Source organism: Mustelus asterias, chromosome 24 (assembly GCF_964213995.1).
Source record: "Mustelus asterias chromosome 24, sMusAst1.hap1.1, whole genome shotgun sequence".
Lineage (NCBI taxonomy): Eukaryota > Metazoa > Chordata > Chondrichthyes > Carcharhiniformes > Triakidae > Mustelus > Mustelus asterias.
In genome coordinates, this window is record NC_135824.1 from 18,209,159 (window position 1) to 18,232,771 (window position 23,613).

The following is a 23,613-nucleotide window of genomic DNA, read 5'->3' on the forward strand; positions in this document are numbered from 1 at the left end:
GGGATAGAGAGTCAGTGCAGGCTTGATGGGCTGAATGGCTTCCTTCTGCACTGTAGGAGGAAACCCACTCAGACACATGGAGACCATAAAGACTCTGTAGTTAGCCAAGCCAGGAATTGAACCCGGGTCCCTGGTGCTGTGAGGCAGTACTGCCAACCACTGTGCTGCCCATTATTTATTCAGTCGTAGCCAGTGATTCCATTTCCTCATGCTTTCGTAGTCTGACGCAAGCATCTGTCTTTGACCTCCACCTTCTTCTCAAGATCCAAAATCAGAATTCTTGTGCCATTTGTACTGCGTGTTTCAAAAAGGGAGTTTAGAGCTTAATTCTAGCCCATCCAATATTCTGACAAGTTAAAGTTAGTCAAACTGATTTTTTAAATTTGCATTCATATTTTCTTTATACAAAGGGCACACACAATAATTCACGTTTTTTTAGTAATGACCAATTTAATTCTCTCAAAAGATAATAATTCAATACTTTTGATACACATTTTCCTAAAGAATATATGTACATTTCTGTAACTAACTAGATATTTTTCTCTTTGCAAACAGCTTCATGGCACTTCCTGCACCACTTACACATAATGCATCTTTCTCTAACTCCCAAAGATTCTTGTATATATGAAGCTCAACTGAACAAATTGACAAAGTTTTAAAATTTATTTGTTAGTGTCACAAGTAGGCTTACATTAACACTGCAATGAAGTTACTGTGAAAATCCCCTAGTCGCCACACTGCGGCGCCTGTTCGGGTTAATGCAGTAACCAGCATGTCTTTCACACTGTGGAAGAAAACTGGAGGAAAGGGAGAACACATGCAAACTCCACACAGATAGCGACCCAAACCGGGAATCGAACCCGGGTCCCTGGTGCTGTGAAGCAGCAATGCTAACCACCGTGCTACCATGCTGCCCAGGTACACTGAGGGAGAATTTAGCATGGCCAATGCACCTAATCAGCATGTCTTTCAGACTGTGGGAGGAAACCGGAGCACCCGGAGGAAACCCACGCAGGCACTGGGGAGAATGTGAAGATTCTGCACAGATCGTGAGCCGAGCTGGGAATCGAACCCCGGGTTCCTGGCGCTGTGAGGCCGCAATGCTAACCGCTGCGCTACTGCGCCGCCCTGTTACAAGTGTTGTAAGAGACAAAATAACAATAAATATTAACTTCTTCACACTGAAAAATATAAACGAGACATAACTTCAAATTGCAGTTGTAACAAAATCCATTTATTGCAGATTGTCAGATGAAATATCAACCAGAGAACAAGTCTTCATTGCCAGTACATTTAAAAACAAAACCTAAGGCCACAACAATGCAACACAAATAATTCATGCGCTAAAAGTTGACTGTATGGGTTACTTCAGAACAAAGTCACAGATCTCCACGGGTTCAGAATCATCATCTGTAACTGTATTCTTCCACATCAGATTTGCTCAGTATGGATGGGGAAGCAAAACAACCTTCTCTGAACTTATGAATAGAACAGGAAGGCGAGAAAAATAAATACTAATTAAACCAGTTTTAAAAGCACATTTTCACACAAATCAAAGGCATAATGGATTTATTTCTTATCCATCCTCCCCAAAAAAAAACAAACAAATGTGATAAACATTACAACGCCTAACCCGGTTTTGCAACAATGTCTGATTTTCAGATGTTAAAACATATTTTGAGCAATTCACAAGGCTTACATTCAGTCAGTCATGCTTTTTACATGATGATCAGAATATGAAGCTAAACAAGAGAAGGAATATAGTTAACCATGTGCACACGCTGCCTTTACTTTCAAATGTAATTCAATCCATTAAAACCCATTAAACTAATGCCCTAAAGAGAGTGGGGTAGATTTACAACTTGCTGCCTTGGGAGGCTGTTAATACTGGGGTGGCAGAGCAATTGAAATGCACTGGGATAAAAATCAAGCAATTTCTTTCACAGATCGTCAAAATGTAATGTCAAGTTTCATACCAGGGCAGCAAGTTGAAAATCTATCCATTTATTTTGTGGGCTTTGGGGTGTGAGATGGGGTTAGAGAAAGAGGACAATGAGGCTGAGGGAAAATAAAATGTAAGAATCCAGGTCAACCCAGCTCTCCAGGGGAGGGATGTTTTGTCACTCATTGTTAATAAGTTTAAGAAACTTGGCATTAACAGGTATTGTGCTCCAAGTAGTGTGAATTCTCTAAATTACTGAAATGTGATTGTATTATGGTATGCTTTTGAGCCTGAGTTTAAAATAACCATCAGCAGTTTTACAGTTTTGTGGCACCATGCCATTAAAAATCATCCCAAGATCTGTCGTCAGAAATCATTCTCAGTCAAAATAATTGGTTAAAATGACACTTTAAATGCAGACTTTTTTAAAAATTACAACAGCAAGGGAGTTGTTGTCCTGCAGTTTGGTAACTACAATAATTTCAAATGCAGCCCCTTAATTTTCCTGCTGAAACATCCTCAACAGCGCCTTCATATAAAAAAACAGACTTTATTTGGAAAAGTGAAGTAAGATTCAACACGACTGTACACCAAATTACATTGAAAGCATCTGGCAGGAAGAAAAGTAACATGTTTCAAGCATCTGAAAATCAAGGAGAAGAATGACATGCTGTAAATAATAGGGTTGGCGTGCAACGCTACCACATGGAAATATAATAACTCCAGTCAAAATTCTTACCAAAATTACTTTGTATACAATTGGTGCTCAATATCCCTATTGTTACGGATGAATGGCCCCACCTGAAATATTAACTTCTCTGCCTTAGATAATCAAACTGCGTGTGCATTTTCAATATCTCCGGTTTTGATTTGATTTCCAGCATTTATAGGTTTCCTTTTTATTACTATTTTCTATTGATAGCAAGTATTTTACACGGTCCCTTTAACTATAGTATATACTCAAAATTGGCTGAAAAAGTAAATTGCCTCTCTTTTATTGAGCAAATAGATGTGCTTCAATAAAGTGGCTGATATATGAAAGGCAAAACACAGTGATCTATTCTGGTTACCCTGCAAACAACGTGTGCAATTTCTCTGTTTTAATATTCGAACTGCCGTCAAAACATTTTGCTAGATTTGTCTGCAAGTTATACAGGACAAATGCTGAAAACTGAAATTACCATGGTAAGGCTCAGCTCATTGAATGTTTTTCAAGGCAGTTCCTTGTCACTGCTGAGTGATGCCTCCCATTGTGCATTCAGTCACGACGAAAGATCTCACGCAGATAAGAGCACTGCCAACAGTTCCACCACTCGGCAACCAATCAATCAATCAGAGTGAACAAATTGGGTATGAAGGGACCTTAACAAATACACGCAATTGTTCACAGTTTGATATCAACCGCCAGTGCTCCCTGCAGATTGCCTGTCATTAAACTACTTCCCATTCTGCCCCCTACACGCAGCTACTGCCAAGCCCAAAATCTGCTAAGGCCTGAATGTTTCTCCCTTTTCTTAGCACATATTGCAGCAACTACTTTTTTCCCTGAAAATAAAAGTCAGACGTAGAGCGTGGGTAAGAAGAGAATTATCCCTGCACAATGAGGCGATACCACGCCTGTCAATCTTTTTAGGTCAGGTTTTGGGTTCAGAAGCAGCCAAATTAAAATTTGAGAAACAATGCCGATTTTAGAAAAGATGCACTTTGGTGAAGTAGGAAGAAATTATAATTTCAACTGCGATGGCTAGGTTGGAAAGTGGCTCATGATTTGAAAAGCCCGTTGTTCCTTGCTTTTGAGGCTCTGAGAATATTTAAGAAAAGCAATTCTGATGAGGTAATGGAGGTCCTGTTAGTGCCCAAGAAAATCCAATCCAACACAAACCACTGCCTTCAGGGAAGGCAGTGGTGAGAAAGTGGGATTGGGCAGGTAGATGAGAAACAAGTTAAGAGTACAATCAGATCAATTAATTAACATACTGTTTGGATCTTCTATCAGTTGGTTCGGTCATCATTTCATAGATAAATGAACTACTACAGGTTCAAAATTCATGGAGTTCCAGGTTAGGGAACTTGCACTGCCTTAAAGAATAATCTATGCATACAACATTAACCTGTATGCTAATCTCCAATCAACTTAACTTCAGCAACTGGTGCGTTCATGTAATCTCACTGACACTCACTCAAAATAGAACCGAGGTCAAACCCTCGTGAATCTGGCACATTCACTGGTATCTCCTGTCTGGTACTCATATCTTCAGCCTGGTTCTTGCCTCTTTGGCTCTGATTTTGTACCATTCTCACACTAGTATCTCCCCAGTTTGAATGCTCAAGTGGCATAAATACAGCAGTGTTCTCCCAGCATTTCTTTTTCCACTCGATGGGTCATGAGTCAATCATCCTATAAATCAAGTGCTAACTAGTTGCGCCAGGTAAATAAGGTAACTAGAAATTAGATCAGCTATAAAACAAGGTAATAAAAGCTGATGTGAATCAGCTTTTAAAGGGGAAATTGTGGTCTTAAAACCACTTATAAAGGTGCAACTATATACGTTATGCACTGACCAGGTAATCCATCGCAAATATTTGGCTAATTTTTATTGGAAACTTACACTGTTAGGCATATTGCCACAATCTCCTCCAGGGAAACAACTGTACTCTGTTTGGTACAATCAGATTCTGAACAGATATTACAGTGCTTGAGACAGTGTGACTTGCATTATTTAACAGGCCTCTTCAATCAAGTCAGAATGTATAAAACTAGTCATCCTTGCCAGTTCCAGCTAGCTGCATTGATGAAACAGTACTTGCCATGTTTAGACACTCTGCAATTGACCTCCTTGAAAGCAAATGCTTATTAAATGTGGCTTAGAATCCCTACAACGGGAAGGAGGCCATTCTGCCCATCGAGCCTGCACCGACCACAATCCCACCCAGGCCCTATCCCCGTAACCCCTCGCATTTACCCTGCTAATCCCCCCCGATACCGAGGGGCAATTTAGCATGGCCAATCAACCTAACCTGCACATCTTTGGAGTGTGGGAGGAAACCGGAGCACCCGGAGGAAACCCCACGCAGACACGGGGAGAACAGTCTGTCTTCTCTACCTGCATATCGGGTTCGGTTTCATGTAATTGATGTAATCCCACTTTTTAAAGAACAAAGTCCTGTGATTGCCCCACTATCTTCATCTGAAATTAAGATGTTGCTTAGAACTTAGAGGAATGTAATACTCTGCATTACTCTTGGTTTTAACCTGGAGATTATTGACAAATGGTTTCTTCAACCGAATTATTATGTATAAACCTACCCAGTATGCACACAGGAAATCCAGGTAATTAGGTAAATCTGCTCTTCATTCAGTCTCATTTTGCACAAACTCATAAGGTAAGGTCATACTTAGTGAGAATTTAATTAATTTCTGCAGAGCTTAGTCAGAGCAATTACACTTATCTCTGCCCCGACCCACTCGTGTGCTAGACAGGAGGAAAGCACAACAGCCAATGCATGCAAGATGTAAAACAGGCTACATATTTGAAATTGCTTTACACCTAACTTCAATCTAGCAACAAGGGTAATTCCTGTGGACCAGGACTGCAGCAAATAAGCACACACCGCAAATCAACAGAAACTTTGCTGTTGTAATATAAAACAGGGGTAGAGAAAGCACGAGGAAACACAAAATTAACCGCAGCTCACACTTCACACTGAAGATGTTCAAGGTAAAATGCTGCCTTTCCCCATTACCGTATTCCAGTGCCCTGCAAGGGTGTACAATCCCCTTCGCAAAGATTTAAGCAAAGGAAAAGCAAATACTCCTCTCCCCCCAGAAACCTACAGATGTGACAGTCTGCGCCTCAGAAGCCAAAGTCTCCACCTTCGACAACTTATATAGACCACTTCTTTCATTAGTCGTCCTGTAGGTCTGGATTCTGTTCTGTACTTAATGGTGACCCTGGTAGGAGGATCCTGCATAGTGCGCTGTGTCACCAGCTCTGTTGAAAGTAAAGAACTTGATTAGTACCTTGCAGAGATTAAGGTTTAACATTTTTTTTTTAACAATAATTCATTTATTTTCATATTTCTATTCCAACATCTGATCAAATCATAAATGCTTAGAAGAAAAACAGAGTAAGATTAAGAACTTGAGTTAATATAATCCCCAGGAGTTCCTACTGAAAGTCAATAAATTACATTTCAATTACAGCCTCAGCTATCTAGACAAATTAAGCAGTCAGTTTATACACATTTCAAATAGCAATGAAATGAATCACCACATCACTTATTCTTGGTTTTACCTTGTTTGAGGGAGGAATGTTGGCCAGTTGGCATCAGGTCAAATATAGGCAAGGAAAAGCTCCTGCTGATTACCACATTCCCTCGCCCACCCACAAATCAGTACTCCACTCCACCATGTTGAACACCAAATGGAAGAAGCACTGAGGGTGGCAAGGACACAACGTATTCTGGGTGGGGGAATATCAATGTCCATCACCAAGAATGGCTCATTACCATTACCTACTGATGAGCTGGCCAAGTCCTAAAGGTCGCAGCTGCTAGACTGGGTCTTCAGCATGTGGTGAGTGAATGAACAAGAGGGGAAACCTACTGACCTAGTCCTCATCAATCTACCTGTCACAGATGCATCTGTCTATGACGGGAGTGGTAGGAGTGACCATTGCACATTTCCTGTGGAGACAAAATCCAGTCATCACATTGAGGATAAAAGCAAATTACTGCGGATGCTGGAATCTGAAACCAAAAGAGAAAATGCTGGGAAATGCCGAGAACTCCCCATTCATGAATAGTGTCACTGAATCAGGCATCTGATCTAAAAAGGGCACCTCCAACAATGCAGCACTCCCTCAGATGAGCTTATGCATTTAAGTCCTTAGGTCTGCCATGTGAGCTTCGAAGTACAACCTTCTAGCTCAAAGGCAGGAGCACTACCAGTTGAGTTTAAAGTTTATTTATTAGTGTCACAAGCAGATTTACATTAAAACTGCAATGAAGTCACTGTGAAAATCCCCTAGTCGCCACACTCTGACGACTGAATACACTGAGGGAGAATTTAACATGGCCAATCCACCTAACTAGCACGTGTTTCGGGACTGTGGGAGGAAACCGGAGCACCCAGAGGAAACCCACACAGATACGGGGAGAACGTGCAGACTCCGCACTGACAGTGACCCAAGCCGGGAATCGAACCCGGGTCCCTGGCGCTGTGAGGCAGCAGTGCTAACCACTGTGCCACCCTGCCGCCCAACAGCCATGCTGACACTTGCTGGAAACATTTTAGAAGCTGCGGAATTAAGGCATCATGTTTTGTGACAGATAGTCGCAGATCACAGATTTGTTTTACGATGGCTTCTCTTTTTAGAGCGGCATAGTGAGTAGAATATTCACAGAAAAATCTCACCATGACTAGTGGAATTTAAGTTCAATTAAATCTAGAATTAAAAGCTAGTCTAATGATGATCTCGAAACCACTGTCCACTAACAATTGTTGTAAAAACGCGTCTGGTTCACTGCAGTCCCAGTCTGGCATAGTTGGAAAACTACTCAGCAAATATATGGTGTTTGTGAAGGCAGCTTTAACAGTGTTTGACTGGATATGCAGAGAGGAGAACGAGTTTGGTGACTCTTGTATGTCCTCTGAAATGGCCTAGCAAACAACTCAGTGGTTTCGAAGGCTATAAACATGATAGAAACTGGATGGACCATCCGACATCAATCCAAGCACTGGAAATGACAACGAGAGTGGCAAACCCAGCCCCGTCAACCCTGCAAAGTGCCAAATTTGGAAGATAGTCAAGCAATAGCCTGACATGGTCATACTCACAGAATCATGCCTTACAATGCCCCAGACACCACCAACATCCCATTCCCACCAGCAGGACTGGCCCACCAGGTGGTGGTAAAGTGGTATACAGTCAGGAGAAAGTTACCCTGCATGCTCCCAACATTGACTCCAAATCTCATATGGCATCAGGTCAAACACAGGCAAGGAAAAGCTCCTGCTGATTACCACATTCCCTCGCCCACCCACAAATCAGTACTCCACTCCACCATGTTGAACACCAAATGGAAGAAGCACTGAGGTTGGCAAGGACACAATGTATTCTGGGTGGGGGAATATCAATGTCCATCACCAAGAGTGGCTCATTACCTACTGATGAGCTGGTCAAGTCCTAAAGATCGCAGCTGCTAGACTGGGTCTTCAGCATGTGGTGAGTGAATGAACAAGAGGGGAAACCTACTGACCTAGTCCTCATCAATCTGCTTGTCGCAGATGCATCTGTCTATGACAGGAGTGGTAGGAGTGACTATTGCAACTTCCTGTGGAGACAAAATCCAGTCATCACATTGAGGATGAAAGCAAATTACTGTGGATGCTGGAATCTGAAACCAAAAGAGAAAATGCTGGAAAATCTCAGCAGGTCTGGCAGCATCTGTAAGGAAAGAAAAGAGCTGACGTTTCGAGTCCAGATGACCCTTTGTCAAAGCTTGAGCCAAACATAGCCAAGTTCCGCACACATGAGGACAGCCTCAATTGGGATCTTGGGTTCATATCACATTATCTGTAACCCCCACGACTTGCCTGGGCTTGCAAAATCTTACTAACTGTCCTGGCTGGAGACAATACACATCTCTTTAACCTGTGCTTAACCCTCTCTCCACTCATATTGTCTGTACCTTTAAGACTTGATTACCTGTAAAGACTCGCATTCCAACCAATATTTTGTAAATTGAGTTTGTGTCTTTATGTGCCCTGTTTGTGAACAGAACTCCCACTCACCTGATGAAGGAGCAGCGCTCCGAAAGCTTGTGGCTTGTGCTACCAAATAAACCCGTTGGACTTTAACCTGGTGTTGTGAGACTTCTTATAGGTGCATTGGCCATGCTAAATTCTCCCTCAGTGTGCCTGAACAGGCGCTGGAGTGTGGCGACTAGGGGATTTTCACAGTAACTTCATTGCAGTGTGAATGTAAGCCTACTTGTGACTAATAAATAAAACTTTTAACTTTATAGAATCCTAATCTCAAGAACTGACAGCAAGGGTAAAAGAGAGCGTGTACCTCTTACAATACCCTCCATCATGCTGTGTGGCACTACCACCTTGCTAAATGGGACAGACATGGGGCAATTAACTGAACTTTAGAGCCTTACACAAAACAGGCGAACCATCGTACCACAAACCGTCCCATTCGTTTTGGCTTGGGGTAATATTTTACCAGGAATGCTTCCCATTTTTATATAATTTCTTAACAAAAAACACCATCTCGGAAGACAAATCCTCAGCAATTGTTGCATTTGTACCATAAGCTGTTTTTCAGATCTCTGGACCAGGGATTTAGCTGCTTGATCATTATTTTTTTTGTCTAGAAATAAGTCAAGGGCACCCGCCTTAGGTAAAAAGAGAAAAAGAAACAGTGAGAGAATCAAAACAGAAAATGATTGGAATGACAGACCAGCCAGCCAGGGAAAGAGAAACTTAACAGCTTTATGGGATTTTCATCAGCCGTCCTGAGGCAGGGATTAAACCGAGGCTTCATTTTGGATGCTGCTTTCCATCAGCCTGGTGTTACCACCTGCCACTGCTTACTCGAATGTGAGAACATCAGCACCTTGACAGCAAACACATCAAATCTTCCTGTAGCTGCTTAGGAGACACTACATGGAATCCTTGGGGTGGAATGTATTCAGCTGTACAGGGGGACTGCTTCCTATCTGAACTCCTCGAGTTCGCCTGGTGAATTCCAAATTCAGGTTCACACCCGAAATATTTACTTTCAAACAATTAGGACGAGTTGAGGGAAACAAACTGAAGATGCAAAATTGAGGAAGCAGAGTGAGCAGCAGTAACAGAGATATAGTGGATTGAGCCAGAGAACTGCAGATAGGAAGAAAGCACAGCAGGGGAAGGGCTGAAAAGTGAAGAGATTAGCCGATAAAAGGGGCAAGCAAAAACAACCAAGAATAAAGCAACATATTTGCCATGATCAAACTGAACAGCAAAACAGGCTCAAGGGACAGAATGGCCTCCTCCTCTTCCAATGTGAAGTATCAAAGAGCAAAGGGGAATGCAAAGCAAAGACTGCCTGAGAAATGGGAAGATGAACACCCTGCTATACACACAGACCAGGCATCTGTTTAACCTAGAATCGGAAAGATGATGCCTTCAATAGTGCAGTGCTTCTCCAGAAGCATACTGAAGTGATACTCCAGATTAAGTGCTTCTATAAATACTGTTTTTCTCATTTTAGCACAGCTTTCTGCTGCTTACTCCCTTTAATGTAGTAAAATATTTAGAGGTGTTTCACAGGAGCATAAAACTGGGTCTGTTCAGCAGCAGGCCAGGCAGATCCATACCATTTTAGTTTTGTGTAGTGCCCAGCTCGTCCAATCAATCAGAGGCTGGCTTCTCCATTAGATGAGCTGGAAACAACATGAAACTTAAATGGTCTTTTAAGTGTGAGTAAGGCCTGTGTGTGTGTGTGTGTGTGTGTGTGCGTGTGTGTGTGGAGGGGGCGGGGGGGGGGGGGGGGGGGGGGGGGGGAAGAGGAGCGGGGTGGGGTTTGAGCAGAATATCCGAGAGGGGGGAGGAGAGAGTAAAAACCTCCCCCACGATGGGATGGGAGGAGAGAGTGGGATCTGCAAGGGTGGGGGTAGAGCGGGAATGTGTGTGAGAGGGAGGTTGAGTGTGTGTGAGAGAGAGAGGGAATGTGAGAGAGAGAGAGTTTGTGTGTGAGAGAGAGAGAGAGAGTGTGTGTGTGAGAGAGAGAGAGAGAGTGTGTGAGAGAGAGAGAGTGTGAGAGAGAGAGAGACAGTGTGTGAGAGAGAGAGAGAGAGACAGTGTGTGAGAGAGAGAGAGAGAGAGAGTGTGTGAGAGAGAGAGAGAGAGTGTGTGAGAGAGAGAGAGAGAGAGTGTGTGAGAGAGAGAGAGAGAGTGTGTGTGAGAGAGAGAGAGAGAGAGTGTGTGAGAGAGAGAGAGAGAGAGACAGTGTGTGAGAGAGAGAGACAGTGTGTGAGAGAGAGAGAGAGACAGTGTGTGAGAGAGAGAGAGAGACAGTGTGTGAGAGAGAGAGAGAGACAGTGTGTGAGAGAGAGAGAGAGACAGTGTGTGAGAGAGAGAGAGAGACAGTGTGTGAGAGAGAGAGAGAGACAGTGTGTGAGAGAGAGAGACAGTGTGTGAGAGAGAGAGAGAGACAGTGTGTGAGAGAGAGAGAGAGACAGTGTGTGAGAGAGAGAGAGAGACAGTGTGTGAGAGAGAGAGAGAGACAGTGTGTGAGAGAGAGAGACAGTGTGTGAGAGAGAGAGACAGTGTGTGAGAGAGAGAGACAGTGTGTGAGAGAGAGAGACAGTGTGTGAGAGAGAGAGACAGTGTGTGTGAGAGAGAGACAGTGTGTGAGAGAGAGAGACAGTGTGTGAGAGAGAGAGTGTGTGTGAGAGAGAGAGTGTGTGTGTGAGAGACAGTGTGTGAGAGAGAGAGACAGTGTGTGAGAGAGAGAGACAGTGTGTGAGAGAGAGAGACAGTGTGTGAGAGAGAGAGTGTGTGTGAGAGACAGTGTGTGTGAGAGTGAGTGGCAATGTGAAAGAGAGAGAGAGATAGTGTGTGTGAGAGAGACAGTGTGTGTGTGAGAGAGAGAGAGACAGTGTGTGAGAGAGTGTGTGTGAGAGAGAGACAGTGTGTGTGAGAGAGTGGCAGTGTGAGAGAGAGTGAGGCAGTGTGTGTGAGAGACTGTGTGAGAGAGAGGGAGTGTGAGTGTGCGTGTCAGACAGACAGGGAAATTCCAGCAGTGCACACATTTAAACCAAAGTAGCAGCAACACTTCTCTTGTTAAAAATATCAAAAAGGTGAGACCGAAGTATGCGTTTTAATAAGAGAACTTTTAAATTATAGTAAACAGAGGTAGAAAATGCTTCCATAAATTAGGTTTTTGTATCTTTGTATCTATCGTATGAAAACAATCATTTTCTTGTGGTTTGCTTCTTTAACACAATAATAATGTTTCTCAGGGTTCCTTCAGTATTCTTGGTAGGTCAAAAGCGTTCCCTAGCTGGAAACGTTTGGGAAACTCAGTCTTAAAGGAAGAAAGAGGGATGCAGAAGGAATTCCAGACCTTATGGCCGAGATGGCTGAAGGCACTGCACCAATGGTGGGTGAAAGAAGGGGGGAATATACTAGGGCCAGAGTCAGAGGAATACAGTTTTTAGAGGATCATATGGCAGGAGGAAGTTACACGAGTGGAAAACATAAGAACACGCAAGATTTGAAAATATAGATGATACTCCTCCAATACAAATTGAATACGCTTGCGAACAATATTTTACACTATCAGTCGAGGAGCAGCTTTAGGTTTACCAATCAAATTAATAAGGCCATAAGACATAGGAGCAGAATTAGGCCACTCAGCCCATCGAGTCTGCTCCACCATTCAATCATGGTTGATATTTTTCTCATCCCCATTCTCCTGCCTTTTCTCCATAACCCCTGATCCCCTTATTAATCAAGAACCTATCTATCTCTGTCTTAAAGACACTCAATGACCCGGCCTCCACAGCCTTCAGATTCACCTCTGGCTGAAGAAATTCCTCCTCATCTCTGTTTTAAAGGATTGTCCCTTTAGTTTGAGGTTGTGCCCTCTGGTTCTAGTTTTTCCTACTAGTGGAAACATCCTCTCCACGTCTACTCTATCCAGACCTCACAGTATCCTGCAAGTTTCAATAAGATCCCCCCTCATCCTTCTAAACTCCAATGAGTACAGACCTAGAGTCCTCAACCGTTCCTCATATGACAAGCTCTTCATTCCAGGGATCATTCTTGTGAACCTCCTCTGGACCCTTTCCAAGGCCAGCACATCCTTTCTTAGATACGGGGCCCAAAACTGTTCCGAATACTCCAAATGGGGCCTGACCAGAGCCTTATACAGCCTCAGAAGTACATCCCTGCTCTTGTATTCTAGCCCTCTCAATATGAATGCTAGCATTCATCATAATGATGAAAGGTAGGTTCCATGAAGTACATGGCATTTCCCATAATAAGGATTACCTGGAAACAACATTCAACCATTTTCTCTCTCAAGCATTTCAACATTGAAGAAACTCTTTTTAAAAAAATAGTCACAACAGATAAAAGACTCGCCTGCTAATAACTAGTTTTATACCTTTTATATCCGCAGCTGATTTAATTTAGCAGCATGCTCAATTTTTCTGGGAACGCAAAACACAGAAGAAACTGAAAATAAATCTGACAAAAGGTCCACAATTTTTTCTTTACAGATACTAATGAAGCAACTATGCATTCCCAACATTTTGGGCTTTAATATCTGATATTTACAAAGCCCATGCTGAAATTAATTTTCGATTCAGTAGGCAAAGTCACCAAGCTGACAGGTGGGACATTGTTCCACACAAATCATTAATTAGGCCCAAGATAGGGAAACATGAAGTAGAACCGTAGAAACTAAGACTATGTATTAGTGAGTAATAAAACAACATTTATATATTATATCCAGTTGACTAACCAGATGTCTCAAAGCAATAGAATGCGTTTTGAAACAATGCAATAAGTGGAATAAACACTGACTCATACCCCATGCTCTCTGATACACGTTCAGGGAAATGAACTCAAAAATTGGATGCATTAATTTTAAATGATATTGATGCAGTTTGACCGTGTCATCTTGAAAGGCTAAAAAATGATTCTGTAATAAAGTGTGAAATGGGGGACGGTTACGCCGTCCATCAAGCCCTTTTCTGCTGCAGATGGTGCATGATTATTTTCCATTTCCATATATTCAACCTCTTGAAGCAAATATACAATCATCAAGCACAATTTATCCCCAGTTTCCATACTTAGCAAAACTCCTACACATATTAATCAGCTCTGGCCAGTAGAATTTTAGTAGCTAATTCAGCCAGAGCCCTGACAACAACATTCCTGCGAATGTGAACAATGGCGTCTTCCAAAAAGAGGCACTTACATAGAACAAATTTAAATTGCTTCTTTCTAATTCTAACCAAGGAGAAAGACAACTGAAGTTGATTTGGAAAGGAAACAACAGAATGCTAGAGACAAGACATTATTTGCATTTCTACCAGTACTGTTGCTGAGCTGTTGTGCAAATTTAAGGTAATCAAACCTCACGAGCAGCACAGAAAACACTCGAGGATGCTCCAAGACCTGAGGGGAAATTTTAAGAGCTTTGACACAACTCTTAGAGATCACAGAATACTGGAGAAAGGCAGATATTTGTCTGATTATTCAAAAACTGAGACAGTCTGAGCAACCCGAGAAACTACAACTCAGAGAGAATGTTCGTATGGGGTTAAAGTTATTACAAACAAAATCATAAATTTGTCATACAGGATTTCCCCTTTAACGACTGCAAACTTGCAGCCACATTCATGTGTAAGTCGGCTTGTCATTGATCTATTTTACCAAATTTCTGGCCTCCAGATAGTCCAGCAGATAAATATTGATCAGCGCACAATACTGGGTTAATCGTCATCTTGAAATCCCCACATATCCTTACTCAGCCATCAGGTGTTAGTACAGGCACGAATGGTGTAACCCAATCATTTGTAGTAATTGGTTCAAATGACTCTTGTTTGGAAAAGTCTTTCTCGTTCTTCTTTGACTTTTGGTCTGATAGCATATGGTACTATTCCGCTTTTTAGCTATTTTGACATGCTGTCTGGCTTAATTTTGGGTTGGACGTCTACTCCAGTCATTGAGCCCAGTGAGTTTTCAAACATACTTGTGTACTTTTCCAGAAATTACTGTAGGTCAGTCTTGCTATCGATTAGTTGATCTACAATTGTCATGTTGAGTTTGATTTCCCCCAACAAAATAAGGAAGGAAAGTTTCTGCAAACAACTTAGGGAGGCAACTCCACTGTTCGCCCATTCACTTCCACGTTAATGTATCCTTTTAATGGTGTGACTTGTGTGTACATTAGCTGGATTCAGTAGTAAACGCTTCAACTCCTGCTTATAGATTGTCTCAGATATCAATGATACTGCAGCCCCAGTATCCACTTCCATTTTGATTTACCATTAAGTTTTGGGAATACCCAAAAATGTTGCGAATCGCCATGTACCGACAAAACTCCCAATGTCAACTCTTGAACTTGTTTAGCACATTGTCTTCTATGATGTCTCCATCTTCGCCTGACATCTGGGTGTTTTCTTTTTCTTACGTATTTCTGGTGTAGAGGAAGTTTGTTGTGTCCAGCATGGCTTTGGCAACATGGCCCCTTGTGCCACAATTCTTGCACTTGTTTTCCCTACTCCAGCATTCCCTTGCTGAATGTCCAACCTGTGCACATCGTTGACATGCTTGTTTTTAACTGGTCTCCATTTGATGGATCTTCGGCCTGACTCTGCAAAACCTCTTTAGCAGTCAGCTCCATTGACATTGCAATGTCCACTGCTGATTTCAGGGTTAGTGTTCTTTCCGTAAGCAGCTTTCTTTGAATAGCTTCATCCTGGAGTCCAGGTACCAACCTATCACGATGAGTATCATAAAGTGTCGCACCAAGTTCACAATATTTAGCTAGCATTCATAAGGTCGCTATGAAATGTAAAATGTTTTTGCCTTCTTCCTGACTTTGGTGGTGGAACCTAAATCTTTCTGCAATAGTGAGCAGTTTCAGCGAGAAAGACTCCTCTGAGACCTTTGTCAGTTCATTATAGGTTTTAACTCTTGGCTTTGCTGAATGGACTAACCTTTACAGCAATGTAAATGTTTTGCGACCTACTAAACTGAGAAATGTTACGACCTTTAGGTCAACTGGATTTGTTTGGAGATAATATTGGAACCTTTTTGAATTTTGGTTATCGTCTCTCGGGTTTTATGCTTTCTTCAACTTTCCTTGATTTGATTTATTATTATCACATGTATTAGTACAGTGAAAAGTTTCTCGTGCACTTTCCAGATAAAGCATACCGTACATAGAGAAGGAAAGAAGAGAGTGCAGAATGTAGAGTAACAGTCATAGCTAGGGTGTAGAGAAAGATCAGCTTAATGCAAGGTACGTCCATTCAAAAGTCTGATGGCAGCAAGGAAGAAGCTGCTCTTGAGTTGGTTAGTACGTCTTCAGACTTTTGCATCTTTTTCCCAACGGAAGAAGGTGAAAGAGAGTATGTCCGGGGTGTGTGGGGTCCTTAATTATGCTGGCTGCTTTTCCGAGGCAACGAGAAGTGTGAACAGTGTCAATGGGTGGGAGGCTGATTTGAGTGATGGATTGGGCTTTGTTCACGACCCTTTGTAGTTTCTTGTGGTCTTGGACAGAGCAGGAGCCATACCAAGCTGTGATACAACCAGAAAGCTTTCTATGTGCATCTCTAAAAGTTGCTGAGAGTCGTAGCTGACATGCCAAATTTCCTTAGTCTTCTGAGAAAGCAGAGGCATCGTTGGGCTTTCTTAACTATAGCGTCGGCATGGAGGGACCAGGACAGGTTGGTGATCTGGACACCTAAAAACGTGAAGCTCTCGACATTTCTACTTCATCCCCATTGATGTATATAGGGGCATGTCCCCCAGTACGCCCCGAATTCGATGACTATCTCCTTTGTTTTGTTGGCATTGAGGGAGAGATATTGTTGTTGCGCCAGTTCACCAGATTCTCTATCGCTTTCCTGTACTCAGTCTTGTCATTGTTTGAGATCCGACCCACTACGGTGGTGACATCAGCAAACTTGAAAATAGAGTTGGAGGGGAATTTGGCCACACAGTCATAGGTGTGTAAGGAATATAGTAAGGGGCTGAGGACACAGCCTTGTGGGGCACCAGTGTTGAGGATGATCGCGGAAGAGGTGTTGTTGGCTATGCTTATTGACTGCGATCTGTGGGTTAGGAAGTTCAGGATCCAGTCGCAGAGGGAGGAGCCGAGTCCCAGGCCACGGAGTTTGGAGATGGGTTTCGTAGTAATAATGGTGTTGAAGGCTGAGCTGTAGTCTTCCTCTTCCTCACACAATGCAAGAGAGTTCCCTAGCTAACAATGCCACAGTTTCCCTTTTCCTGGAACTTTTCCTTTTTTCTGAGTAGTAGCTTCTCTCTTAAGATCCCACAGACATTTTGTTTCTATAAGTCTTCATTCTCGCAGCCCATTTTGCTTCACCATGTGCTTGGAAGTCTACCCACTTTATTGAAGAGCAAGTTTAACCTTTGTCTCTTGCTTATTCTCAGTTTCCTTTGCTTTCTAAAGCTTTTCATAATGCATCGGAGGTTCTCCCCCCTCCCCTTCCCTCCCCCTCCACCTCCCCCCTTCTTGCATCGGAAGCGGTACAGAGAGGGTTCACTAAATTGTTCGCGAGATGAGAGGGTTGTTCTCTGACGAAAGGCCGAGTAAATTGGGCTTATAATCTCTGCAATTTAAAAGAATGAGAGATGATCTCATTAAAATCCAGAAAATTCTGAAGGGACTCAATAGGGTGAAGCTGAGGGATTGTTTCTGCTGGGACACAGTCTCAAGACAAGGGGGCCCAATCATTTAGGACTGAGATGAGGAGAAATTACTCCACTCAAAGGGTTGCGAATCTTTGAAATTCTCTACCCCAGAGAGTTATAAATGCTCCAGCATTGAATACATTTAAGACTGAGATAGACAGATTTTTGTAATGAAGAGAAAATGGGGTTGAAGCCCAGGATCAGCCATGTTTATATTGATTGGCAAACTTGATGGGCAACGCGGTTTATTTCTGCTCCTATTTCTTGCATTCTTGTGAGGCATTTGAATAGAAATAAAATCAGAAAAGGTAGCCAAAATGGGTTCGTGAAGGGGAAATCTTGGCCAGTTTATTTTACTGGCTTTCTTTGAGGATGTGACAAAGAATGCGACCAACAAGATGGTAGAAGGTAAACCAGATAGACCATGGTCCTTTTGCAACCAGCAGTTGACCATCAAGATCAGTGATATGCCCAATTTGCCAATTATTAAACTAATTGGGAATGCCACAGATTTGGTTTACTGATCTCCATGGGAACTGTGCCATGTAGATTTTACTCTAATGTACTTGCAAAAGCAAACATCCACAGGCTTTGCAACCGTTCAACTACATCAAACTGATTTAAGTAAAGTTCCAATGCAGTTATTGCCTTCGACAAACAGGCAATGTTTCTGAAAATGATTCCATTTCATCCCCACAAAACTGAGAAAATAAATCTAAACAAGTAGGCATGGAGTTTCAGCTGGCTGACTCAGCGATGGGCTCATCAGAGGAAAATCAATGCAATCATTTTTAAACTGCAAGTTTTAGTCGAGACCAAACATTTCAGACGTTAAGAGTTTAAAACAAACTTCCGTCTTTCCCCCCCACAGTAAGGCAGTTAAGATTTTACATTGGAAAAATTGGCCAGAATTTTGCGCTCCCCCCACTGCCCCCTTGGCAGGTTTTCAGGTGGGTGGGGGAGGGGTAAAATTGCATGGTCAGAATTCCCTCCGGGATCCTCTCCAACCAGCCTAACCCGACACCGTATTAGTTTCCCTCCCTACGCTCCAGAGTAACCACTACCCTCCAGCCCCCAGGGCTCCTGATACTCACCTGAAGTGCAGTCCCGGACTGAGGCTCAGACACAGCATTGCAGTATTTCTTCTGGCCACTGCAGCGCTGTGCCTGGAGGGGCTGCAGAGTTGTCAGACGGTCGACAGCTCTCCAAGGCTGGACCCCCAACTGAGGGCGGACGGAAGTTCCACCTGCTGCCAATCAACGCTCAATTCAGCGTAAAATGGCCGTGGGTCTGTCAGAAATTACCAAATAAACCTGTTGGACTTTAACCTGGTGTTGTTAAACTTCTTACTCTGTCAGAATTGACAGGGATCCATTCCCCATTGACTCTCAAATGGCTGGCACCGAGCATTGGTCATCCAGAAAATTCAGGCCATAATTACCAGTGGCCAGACCATGAGAAGAATATAAAGGAATGGGGAAAAAACACTGCTTTCCACCTGGGCAGAGTTTTAAAAATGTCATCCTTTCTGCAATCCATGCTTGAATCTCTCCAATCAGCTAGTAATCCAGAGAGCCATGATAATGCTCTGGGAACCCAGATTCAAATCCCACCACGGCAGTAGAAGTCTGGAATTAAAGGTCCAACAATGATCATGAAACCATTATCGATTTGGTTCACTAACGTCCTTCAGGGAAGGAAATCTACCATCCTTACCTGGTCTGGCCTACATGTGACTCCAGACCCACAACAATATGGGTGACTCTTAAATGCCCTCCAAAATGGCCTAGCAAGCCATTCAGTCAAAGGGCAATTAGGATTGAGCAATAAATGTTCCCATTTAATAGGGAAAAAACATTCAGTCAGTGCTCAGCACCAAGTGGCCTTCACCAAAGTTAGAAATGATTCACTTGGTGACTGTGACCATGTTCTCCTCATACCTCCTCAACCTCTGACACAACTGACCACATACCTTCTTCAGTTGAACACCCAAGTAAGACTGTCCTCACCCACGTCAATCCTTGCCTATCTGAATGCACCCATAACTTTCCTACCAATGGCTCATTTTCCCACAACTCGCCATTATTGTTTTCAATGGTTCTCAATCTAAAGTTGCTACCACATTTCAAGAGCGGCACAGTAGCACAGTGGTTAGCACTGCTGCTTCACAGCTCCAGGGGCCTGGGTTCGATTCCTGGCTTGGGTCAGTGTGTGTGGAGTTTGCACATTCTCCTCATGTCTGCGTGGGTTTCCTCCAGGTGCTCCGGTTTCCTCCCACAGTCCAAAGATGTGCGGGTTAGGTTGATTGGCCTGGTTAAAAATTGCCCCTTAGAGTCCTAAAATGCGTAGGTTAGAGGGATTAGCGGGTAAATATGTGGGGGTAGGGCTGGGTGGGATTGTGGTCGGTGCAGACTCGATGGGCTGAATGGCCTCCTTCTGCACTGTAGGGTTTCTATGATTTCTAGCACCTCACCCCAGAGTATCTCTAATCTCCTCCAGCCTTACCTCACCCTAAAAGTTTCTCTGCTCTAATGGTTCACGCCTTTGATACATCGTCATCTCCGCTCTGAAGCCGGCAGCCAGCACTTTGGTCACCTAAACTTCACTCCCTGGAAGTTCCTGAAACACTCCACCTCCCTCCCTCATTTAAGATCCTCCTTAAAATCTATCTCAATGGTCACATCTGGTTTAGCATCTCTTTAGCCTGTCTTGATGCTCTCTCCACTCACATTGTTTGTATCTTAAAGACTTGATTAGCTGTAAGTATTCGCATTCCAACCATTATTCATGTAAATTGAGTTTGTGTCTTTATATGCCCTTTTTGTGAACAGAATTCCCACTCACCTGAAGGGGCTTGGGGCTCCGAAAGCTTGTGTGGCTTTTGCTACCAAATAAACCTGTTGGACTTTAACCTGGTGTTGTTAAACTTCTTACCACATCTGGTTTGCCATCCTTTTTATGATTAAGCTGTTGGAGTGCAATTGAATGTTATTCTATGCTAAAATACATTATATAAAGGCAAGTTACAGTTTTTTTTAATGGGGTATTGTTACTAGTTGGAACTCCCAATCTACAGGAGTGGAGTATAGGTAAGCTTTTCTTCGTAAAGTCTGCTTTGTGTCATTTGTGTTCCAGTGGGAGGCAGAGTACTAAGTGCTGCAGTGACCAGAGCAGCTGTACCATCTAACACAAAGTTTCTATTGCTCCAAGAAGCAAATCTGGAATGCCTGATGTATCTCTCAGTTATGTAGAAAGTGGCAACTTTAGCGTTACTGTGCCAGTGCTATTTACAGCAGAGCAGGAATGTAAATAGGGAGTGCAAAGCTCATAAAATGCCACAGCCATCACTAAAGCTCTCTCAATCATGTTTCTGTTTCCCCCTCCTTGCAACATACCTGCAGACTTCACAACCGCAGAAAATGGTAGCATAACTGAATAGTTAATGCTTAATATTACAGAAATGCATGTGTTTTCACCCTCCTCTCGAGGTTGGTAATTTTCAAGTTCACAACCTAGACTGAAACAGGAGGAAATCTTCTGACAAAATTTACAATCACAGAAACTGGCCTCACAGCGCCAGAGACTCAGGTCACTGTCTGTGTGGACTTTGCACATTCTCCCCGTGTCTAAGTGGATTTCCTCCGGGTGCTCCAGTTTTCTCCCACAATCCAAAGATGTGCGGGTTAGGTTGATTAGCTATGCTAAATTGACCCTTAGTGTCAGGGGGTTAGCAGGGTAAATGAGGGTTACGGGGATAGGGTCTGGGTGGGATTGTGGTCGGTACAGAGTTGATGGGCCGAATGGCCTCCTTCTGTACTGTAGGGATTCTATGATGATTCTATGAACAGAACAAACCTCACTGGTTCCAAATACCGGACGAGTCCACCAATGAGACCAATTTGGGGCAGCACAGTAGCACAGTGATTAGCACTGCTGCCTCACAGCTCTAGGGACCTGGGTTCGATTCCTGGCTCGGGTCACTGTCTGTGTGGAGTTTGCACATTCTCCTCGTGTCTGCGTGGGTTTCCTCCAGGTGCTCCGGTTTCCTCCCACAGTCCAAAGATGTGCGGGTTAGGTTGATTGGCCATGCTAAAAATTGCCCCTTAGTGTCCTGAGATGCGTAGGTTAGAGGGATTAGTGGGTAAATATGTAGGGATATGGGAGTGGGGCCGGTGCAGACTCGATGGACCGAATGGCTTCTTTCTGCACTGTAGGGATTCTATGATTTTTATGATGATTCTATGAACAGAACAAACCTTGCTGGTTCCAAATACCAGATGAGTCCACCAATGAGTCCAATTTGGGGCTTTACAAACCAAATATGCCATCAAGACAAAATATTTTATATTTAATATTTAGTGTGCTTCATTTAGATAGGAATTTAAAAATGACTGCCTTAACCAAAGCAGAAAATAATTCAGAGAAAATAATCATGATTCATTCAGAGGAGGCTAGTTCAACCTTTCAGCTCAACAGGGTTTGAAACTAATGAAAAGCGCATGTTCCTTTGTTCCACTTCAAAGCAACAAATTCTCTCATTAGAGATGCTGCCCATGGACATTAATGACACAATGGTATTATTTTGCAAATATGAAGTGGGACTTCAAAGTCAATACCAAGCACATTGCACAGCAAGGATTAGAGAAGTGGTAATGAAGCCCAGTATGTGATACACAAGGTGAAAATTATTAAAGCTAGGAAACAGAGTAGGTAGGCCATGAAATGAATATATGTCGGTACAAAAGAATATCAAATGAACCAAGGACAAAGGACATAAAAGAGACTCGATACAAAATACATACTAGTTATGTTATTATTGTTATGCAGCATCTGGAATGTACAAAAGGTTCATGTCCAGCGCCTTTAATAATGCTCCCCTTAATGTTTGTATTTCTGTTGCTTTTTTAGCTCCATAGTCTACAGCTGGTCTGAATCACAACACTGTGCCACTTCGCCATGGCCATATGCTACTGATCCCACTTCATTGCAGTAGGTACAAAGCAGGTGCCAAAGATTAGGATAGAATGATCTAGCCACTGATTCTTCCTTCTGTGCAAGAACAGGAAGGACTGAACTACTGGGAGTAGCCCATTTCAAATCAAGTTGGGAATGAAATTCCTTGCTCAGATGAGGAGGATCGCAACAGACACCTACAGACGCTGAAAGACGCCCTCATTAGAACAGGATATGGCGCTCGACTCATCGATCGACAGTTCCAACGCGCCACAGCGAAAAACCGCACCGACCTCCTCAGAAGACAAACATGGGACACGGCGGACAGAGTACCCTTCGTCGTCCAGTACTTCCCGGGAGTGGAGAAGCTACGGCATTTTCTCCGGAGCCTTCAACATGTCATCGATGAAGACGAACATCTCACCAAGGCCATCCCCACACCCCCACTTCTTGCCTTCAAACAACCGCACAACCTCAAACAGATCATTGTCTGCAGCAAACTACCCAGCCTTCAGGAGAACAGTGACCACAACACCACACAACCCGGCCACTGTAACCTCTGCAAGACGTGCTGGATCATCGACACGGATGCCATCATCTCACGTGAGAACACCACCAGGTACACGGTACATACACTTGCGACTCGGCCAACGTTGTCTACCTGATACATTGCAGGAAAAGATGTTCCGAGGCATGGTACATTGGGGAAACCATGCAGACACTACGACAACGGATGAATGAACACCGCTCAACAATCACCAGGCAGGAGTGTTCTCTTCCTGTTGGGGAGCACTTCAGCAGTCACGGGCATTCAGCCTCTGATCTTCAGGTAAAGCGTTCTCCAAGGTGGCCTTCACGACACACGACAACGCAGAATCGCTGAGCAGAAACTGATAGCCAAATTCCGCACACATGAGGACGGCCTCAATCGGGATCTTGGGTTCATGTCACATTATCTGTAACCCCCACGATTTGCCTGGGCTTGCAAAATCTCACTAACTGTCCTGGTTGGAGACAATACACATCTCTTTAACCTGTGCTTAACCCTCTCTCCACTCACATTGTCTGTAGCTTTAAGACTCGATTATCTGTAAAGACGCGCATTCCAACCATTATCTTGTAAATTGAGTTTGTGTCTATATATGCCCTGTTTGTGAACACAACTCCTCACTCACCTGAAGGAGTGACATTCCGAAAGCTTGTGCTACCAAATAACCCTGTTGGACTTTAACCTGGTGTTGTGAGACTTCTTACAATGAAATTC

At 43.2% G+C, this 23,613-nt stretch overlaps 1 protein-coding gene across 1 annotated transcript in view; it reads right to left on the bottom strand.

Moving 5' to 3' along the window:
- Positions 1 to 2,854: 2,854 nt before the first annotated feature.
- Positions 2,855 to 23,613, bottom strand: part of lysmd2 (LysM, putative peptidoglycan-binding, domain containing 2) — a 57,992-nt gene continuing 37,233 nt past the window's right edge. The window contains exon 3 of the mRNA XM_078241356.1: positions 2,855 to 5,934. Coding sequence (XP_078097482.1) covers positions 5,883 to 5,934 — 52 coding nt within the window. The 3' untranslated portion in view covers positions 2,855 to 5,882. The remainder of the gene's footprint in view (positions 5,935 to 23,613) is intronic.